General features: G+C 51.7%; 1 protein-coding gene across 1 annotated transcript in view; it reads right to left on the bottom strand.

Annotated features, from left to right (window-relative positions):
* The window catches only part of LOC102441108 (HLA class II histocompatibility antigen, DRB1-4 beta chain-like), a gene marked incomplete at its 3' end in the record, with an annotated part of 11,140 nt that extends 7,778 nt beyond the window's left edge, over positions 1–3,362 (bottom strand). Inside the window, exon 1 of the mRNA XM_006108474.3 lies at positions 3,192–3,362. Within this exon, the coding sequence (XP_006108536.1) occupies positions 3,192–3,291 (100 nt within the window). The remainder of the gene's footprint in view (positions 1–3,191) is intronic.
* Positions 3,363–7,769: the final 4,407 nt, after the last annotated feature.

Here is a 7,769-nt window from a genome sequence, read left to right as displayed (position 1 = left end):
TAACAATAGTGGACTCCCGGGAATAATTTCCAAATCAGAATGAGTAACACCCAGAAGGCTTCACTTTATATAACCTTTTGAAGTCTTTGTCTTGCAGATATGGTTCTGCCCCCATTTGTGGGCTTACAGGAAGGCCCCAAGGTATTGGGGGTCCCCAGGCCATATCCAACGATCTGTCCTGGGGCCAGTGATAATGACCTCCCCCCACCTTCCTAGGGCTGTGCATTGTTCACAGTTTTTATGGCCTGAGACTCCTTGCAAGACCAGTTTCCTCCTCAACAGGACCCCAGCACCCCCACTGCCAGCATCCAGGGGCCCCTCATCTGGGGCTGAAGGGAGGCTGCAGGGCAGGGAGACTCCTGGGACCCTCAGCCACTGGGACCCTTTGGGCTTCCTGTGGGGCTCTGGGCTCCAGGCTGGGCGAAGACTGTGCCATCACTGCCTCCTCCTAGAAGCCCCCGCCCTCACCCTCAGCCTCTCCCTTTCCCACACCGGCCTCCTTCTGTCACCACCTGGGCAGGGGACCTCGTGCCAGGCCCCAGCTGCCCGGGACCCAGGAAGGAAACCGGGCATCGCCCTCTGCTCTGCAGCTTAGAATTCACCAAAGTGCCCATCACACCCAACCACAGGCGCATCCACACAGGAGGGAGATGGCAGGAAAGGGGGCCTGGAGCTGGGACCACAGGGTCCAAGTTCCATCAGGGCAGAGCCAGGGCCTCTGAGTGACAGGATGTGGGGGAAGGTCCCTGTATGTCGGGGAGGGGGCACATCTCAGGTGAAGGCAATGCCATCTCTGAATTAGATTCCATGGGTGATTATATCTGTAATTGCTGCAGGTGAGACAGGATGGTTATGAGAGTCACACACTCAAATGTAGGCCTGGTGCACAGTAACTGCCCACTGTGACGCTGATCCATGCCACAGGGACCAGATTTGTCTTGTCCATGACTCCACCCTCATCCCCAGGTGGTGACTGTCTGCTCTGGTCACAAATAAACGGTGGCTGTGGAATTGGTGGCTTTCATAACAGTCACCTCTGCCTTCAAGGTCACTCCCGTGGCTCCTTGCTGATGACTGAGCATCTCTGGTTCTCAAGTCCCCCAGGTTCTCTTCAGGCTCCTTTGTTCTTATGCTTTAGGTCCAGCTGACTCCCTGAGCCCAGCACACAGTCTCCCTGAGGTCGCTGCTCAGAGGCACCTGTAATCATCTCTCACGTCTTCAGCTCTTCAAACAGTCCAATCAGGTTCCATCTCATACACTCCACTGTCTGTGAATGTCATGTCCACCAAACTCAATGCTCACTGCTCTGCATTTTCTCACTTACCTGCCTCCTAGTGGTTCTCACCCATCTGGCTACTCCCTCCTAGAAAAATCTACTTCCCCTCACTGCCCTACATCACTTTCTCTTGGTTTCCCTCAACACACTGCACCCCTTCTGTCTCCTCTGCTCTCATTGGACCTTGGTCCTCTGGGCTCCACCTTTGGCATTTTCTCCTCTGCTTCTCTCTCTCTCTCTCTCTCTCTCTCTCTCTCTCTCTCTCTCTCTCTCTTTCTCCTCCTCCTCCTCCCCCTTCTCCACTTCCCTGGAGTTTAACACAGCACATGTGTCAATGACACCAACACAAACACTCCCTGCCCTGGCCGGCCATGAACTCCAGGTTCCTGTGTCCAACTGACCTCTTGACAGCTCCACATAAATGTCAAAAAATTGCCGAAACCGGTTTGGCTCAGTGGATAGAGCGTCGGCCTGCGGACTGAAAGGTCCCGGGTTCGATTCTGGTCAAGGGCATGTACGTTGGTTGCGGGCACATCCCCAGTAGGAGATGTGCAGGAGGCAGCTGGTCGATGTTTCTCTCTCATCTATGTTTCTAACTCTCTATCCCTCTCCCTTCCTCTCTGTAAAAAATCAATAAAATATATTTTTTAAAAAATGTCAAAAAATCATTTCAAATCTACATAAAACATTCATTCCTAACCACCCCCTTCAAATTACTTCTTACACAATTGTTCCCATCTCAACACACAGCTCCACCAAGTTTATTCATATTGTCCAAGATAAAATCCTTAGGGATTGTGACTCCTTCCCCATTTCATCCAGAATGAGTCGTGGAAATATCTGTTCACTTCCCCTTTCCCGCTGCCTTTGCCGCACACACTAACTGAAGCCCAAGCCCGTCACCTGGGCGCTCTTCCATGCTCCTCAAGGGCCCTCAACTCCACTTCTGAATCCTGCAATCCAATCCCCCCTTGTAGCTGGGATTATTGTTTTTAATAAGCATACGTGAAATCTCCTGTAACCCTTAGAAGTTCACATGTCTCTTCAGATAAAATTCAAACTTCTTACCCGCCTGTCAGGGCCCAATATGGTTTGTCTCCCGTCTCCCCCAGCCTCTTCCTATGTCAATGTCATTCCCCAACTTGCTCGCTTGCTGCCGCCTCACTAGCCTTCTTCCTGCCCCTTCAACACCCAAACACCTTCCCACACTGTGGCCTCTCCCTCTCCCTCTCCCTGGGACACTTGTCCCCTAGATCTTCTCACGGTGGCTTCTCATCATCCAGGTCTCAATGTCACTTCCTCAGCACTTGAACTGATGTCAGGTGAGTCCATGCTCTCTGTCCCATAAACCGGGGGTATTTTTTTTCAAAGCAATTATTGCTCTGATTTTTTTCTGTCTTAAGGGGTTCACGGAGAAAGGAAAGGAGATGGTGGGGACGCCCCTTGAGTCATCTCACATAGTAGGGAGAGGCACCAACATCACAGATTCTGCTGAGGACAGAACACAGAATCCTCAAAGAGAGACCCTCTAATTCCTTTGACTCCCCATAAAATGCCAGAGAAATGTTCCTTTGGGGATAACTCAATACAATAAATGGAGCACTGGGTGGGAATCAGTCTGAGATCATTATTTCTCAATCCTCTCAAGGCCCCTATGGAAGGGGACACAGGCTGGGGAGGGTTTACTGGAGGCGAGGTGAGAAGAAACAGCTGAGATCCATGGAGCCCCTTGCACATCTCATAGTGGCGAGCACCAGCCCCTTTTGTGCTGGAAAGAATCGGGATCCATATGGTAAAGGCAGGTGGCCACTGAGGAAAATGCCACCATTTTCTAATGGACATGGCCTGGACACGGTGACAAAGCTAATTCCCTTTCTTCCTCCCCGACAACAGCTCACCCCCAAGGTGCACTTACGTGGAGTGTCCCTGGCCTGAGCCAGGGGAGGGCTCAGTGCCATCAGCATCACCATCAGAGCGGCCATCCAGGAGCCTCCGGGGAACCGCAGACACACCATGCTGGAGCTCAGAGAGGACAGGGGCAGGGAGCAGGGGGGTCTCACTCAGTGAGGACTGTGACCCTTCTCCACCCACATCCCCAGAAACACCAACTGAGGAACTCTGTTCTTTGTTCCTGGATTGGATCATCTCAGTACTGAGAACCAATCAGCATCAGAGATGAACCCCATCATCTGTTGCAGGTCAGAGATTAAGTAAGAAGGTCCTCTTCTGAAATTTAAAATTTCCTGCATTAAAATCATTGCTTTGATTTAGTGCTTAAAGGTTTGGTCTGGTTGTGTCAGAAACACTGTGTTGGGTCCTATTGTGAGGCAGCTCTGCACTGGTCAGTGATGAGCACACAAGTTGGAGCCTTTGGGGAGCATTCGTCTCTCTCACTGCAGACAGAGCCGTTTTGCAAATGGATGAGTGATTGTACTGGGAACTGAGGGTGAGGGAGGTGATTGCAAGTTAGGAGGCCTTCCATTTGGTCCTATTTTTTAAAATGTTTATTTTTGAAATAATATATATATATACACTGAGTGGCCAGATTATTATGACCACCTGATGTTTGTAGGCAAATTAGCTGTAATTTTGCGCTGAAGTTGCTAGAGTGCAAAACCATTATAAATAGGGAAGCAGGTTGTTTACCATGACAGTTACCCAAGCACAGGAACACAAGGATTGGACAGTTGAGCTTTGGAAAAAAGTCATGTGGTCCGATGATTCACCTTTCCAGTTGCATCATGCAGATGGCAGAGTGAGAATTTGGTGGAAACAGCATGAAAGCATGCACCCCACATGCATGAGTACAACCCTTCAAGCAGGTGGGGGCAGTGTTATGGTTTGGGGCATGTTTTTCTGGCATGATTTGGGCCCTTTAATTCATGTGGAACAACGTCTGAATAGCACAATATACCTAAGTATTGTTGCTGATCAAGTTCATCCTATCATGTTGATGGCGTATCCCAATGGAGATGGCTTCTTGCAACAAGACAATGCGCCATGCCACGGTGCTCTTATTTTGCAGGAGTGGTTCAAGAACATGAGGGAGACTTTTCCTTGCTTAGGTGGCCCCTACAATCACTAGATCTCAATCCAATTGAGCATTTGTGGGACGAAGTTAAAAGCCATCAGACAGTTGGTTCCACAACCATCAAATCTCACAGAACTGGACAGTGCTATTCATCAGGAATGGTGTCAGATTCCTCGCATCACCTTTCAACATCTCATGGAGTCAATGTCAAGAAGAATCGCTGCAGTATTGAAGGCAAAAGGTGGCCCAACAAAGTACTGATGGGGTGGTCATAATAATCTGGCCTCTTAGTGTATATATACTAATAAAAGACTAGGTGGCCCTCATGCCCTCTCGTGATGCCCTCACATCATCACAAGACTGTCTCCACAAGATGGCCACCCCCACTTCATCACAAGATGGCCACCACAAGATGGCCGGCAAGTGAGGGCAGTTGGGGTCATCCAGGCCTGCAGGGTAGGGCAGTTGGAGGTGACCTGGCTGGCAGGAGAGGACAGTTGGGGGGACCATGGTGGTAGGAGAGGGGAGTTGTGGGGACCAGGCCTGCAGGGGAGGGCAGTTGGGGGCAATCGGGCCAGCAGAGGAGGGCAGTTGGGGGTAATCGGGCCAGCAGGGGAGGGCAGTTGGGGGCGATCAGGGCAGCAGGGGAACAGTTAGGTGTCAATTAAGCCAGCAAGGGAGCAGTTAGGGGGCCAATCAGGCTGACAGAAGTGGTTAGGGGCAATCAGGCAGTTGAGTGGTTAGGAGCCAGCAGTCCTGGATTGTGAGAGGGATGTCTGACTACCTGTGGGATCGGGCCTCGACCTGTAGTCGGATATCCCCCAAGGGGTCCCAGATTGGAGAGGGTGCAGGCTGGGCTGAGGGACACCCCGCTTCTGTGCACACATTTTGTGCACCAGGCTTCTGGTATATATTCTCCTACCCTCCCCCATTGACCCCTTCTACCTGGCCCTGCCCTCCATCCCAGGCCTTCACCACACTACTGTCAGTGTCCATGGGTTACGCACATATCTGTCTCCCTGAGTGCATTGATATAAGCTATTTGTCCTATGGTTAGGGAGGTAAAATGTGAATCATTTACTCTTAAGTGTCCTTGTGTTAGGGAAGATAGGATTTACTAGATAACTCCAAATTCCTGTTTACCCATTGCAGTTTCCTATTCTATTCATCCAATTAGTTAGAATTAACATTTCTCAGATTAGCAATATATTCAGATTTTTAAAAATAGTACAATACTTATTCATTAACAGATTCAAATCTATCCTCTAGATTCTCTACATGAGGCATACTGAGATTAACATTTAAGTATCCTGTTATTTAAAAATAGTTTGATATTCAATATTTTTTACTATTTGACTCAGCAAACTCAAAATATTAAGTTACATGTCCCTAGGACCTGGGATTCAACCTTGGATCTGGGAGTCAAACTTGGAATGTGGTCCATTCTCACTCAAGAACCGCCCATTATCATGGAGACATTAACTTTGTTGCCCAAACAATGGAGTCCCACCCCAGCCCATGTTGCTGACTTCCCCTGCCTGTGATCCCTACTTTCCTGTGTAATCTTTGTCCCCAGCAAACTAAGTCCCCAAAAGATAGAAATCAGTAACCAAAATTACATTACAGACACACAGACAAAAACTTCTCACTAGCTAAGAGTTTCTGGCGGCTGACACCCTGGGAGGGAAAGCAGGAAGCTCCCCAAGATGAAGAATTCTCAGCAGCTGCTGAGATGATCCTGCAGTCTCTGCCAGGTGGTCAGCCTCGCCACAGTAGCTGGGATCCCCAGAGCCGGACGTGCCCCATCTTTAAACAAATTAATCCAAATAACAAACAGACACAAAACATCAACAGAAACACTCATATGAGTGGGCATGACCCACAGACACAGAAGGTCCTGCATTAAGAAAACCACTGAAGCAGATCAATGCCTCCTGTCGCTGGGTCGGGGACTGCCCTTCCCAGAACCTCAGCATCTCCCAGTGGGCTATATGGGGAGAGCATTCCCCAGGGCGGGAATTTTTGTTTCCATCCTCGGCAGGTCCCTTGTGACTATGTGCTCAGTCCCCCATATCGGCGATGTCTCACACTCCCTGAGATCCACTTAGTCCTTCTCTGGCCACTTCCCTTGCAGGAGAACAGAACCACAGATCAGAACTCCGCACTCGCCTCCTGTCCAAGACACATCCCAGTCACAGGTACCCGACCTTGGAGGACACCCCATCACCAAACTAGTACTCAGTCCACTGCCCACCTTGGCTCCTGCGGGAGGTCACCTGATGCTGCAGTTCTTGCTTGGACTTTGTTGGCTGAAACTCAATCAGGATCTGATAGTCGGCCCTGGTTAGTTACCTCCACACCCACTGCCCCTCCTTGTCTCTGGAAGCTTCTTTGAGGGAGGGGAGGCTCTCAGCACTGGGAACCCACCGGGGAGGTGGGCTGGGGAGTGTGTGGCCTCATCCGCTTTCCTGCTTCCTCCGCTGCACTCAGTGAGCAGCTCCTGCACAGGAAGTCCCGCGCCTGGTGCCCTGGAGGTGACTTTCATGTCCAAGACCTGCGAGCTGGGTGCACACCTTCCCTCCCCCTTCAGTTCTCTGTACGGATCTGTCCTTTAGGGCCTCATCAGGGGACGAAGGCCACAGCTGGGCTGGACTCCTGTGCTGCCTTATTGGTCCTCTTGCTGACCCTGCAGGTCCCTCTGGTGGAGGATAGAGTTGTGCTTCTTGTGGGCAGTGATCTGGAGGGAGGGGGACGCCTGGGTCTTGCAGGAGCAGCTGTCCTGGCGCTGGCCCCGCCCCCACCGCACTCTGCATGACCCTGGTCCCAAGGGTCCAAGCTCCTTGGAGGGTGCAGGATGCTTCTCTAATGGCCACGGGCTCAGCATGCCTGGTCTTTTCCATTGGTGTCAGCCCCGCCTGCAGGGGGAGGTGCTGTTGAGGCAGAGCCAAGGGGGTGGCCAGTGGGGATCTGAGCTCTCCCAGGGGTTGATGTCACTGCAGGATCCTTCCCAGGACTTGAGGGAGGAGGGCCGGCCCCAGGCTTCCTAAGGGACTGGGAGGCAATGCCCCTCCCCTTCCTGTTCTCCTGACAGAAAGTTCCAGGTCATTTTCACGTTTGAAGTCTGCAAAGCAGGCAGGTACTTCATTCTCTGCAAGCTGGTGTCCCTGGGGCTCAGACCCGCTTTGGGGGGACCTACTCCCAGCTCCCCCATGGCCCCAGGAGAAAGGCTCTGGGCCGAGCTGGGTGCAGAGGCTTCAGGGACCAGCAAGGGCATTGGCCCCCAGGTCAGGCTCTGTGGGCAGGAGGTGCTGCCTGGGGGTCTCTTCGCTGCCAGCACCTGGAGCTCACACCCCTCTCACCACACAGCTGGCTGGGCTCCTGACCACAGGTCTGCAAAGCCCTGGATGGTAGGCGGGGCCTGGACGCTGGTCTCTGTCTCCTCAAATTTAACTGTGCTCATGG

This window comes from Myotis lucifugus, unplaced genomic scaffold, assembly GCF_000147115.1.
Source record: "Myotis lucifugus unplaced genomic scaffold, Myoluc2.0 scaffold_2413, whole genome shotgun sequence".
Taxonomy (NCBI): domain Eukaryota; kingdom Metazoa; phylum Chordata; class Mammalia; order Chiroptera; family Vespertilionidae; genus Myotis; species Myotis lucifugus.
The sequence above is the reverse complement of the archived record's forward strand: the minus strand, read 5'-3'. Positions and strand labels throughout refer to the sequence as shown.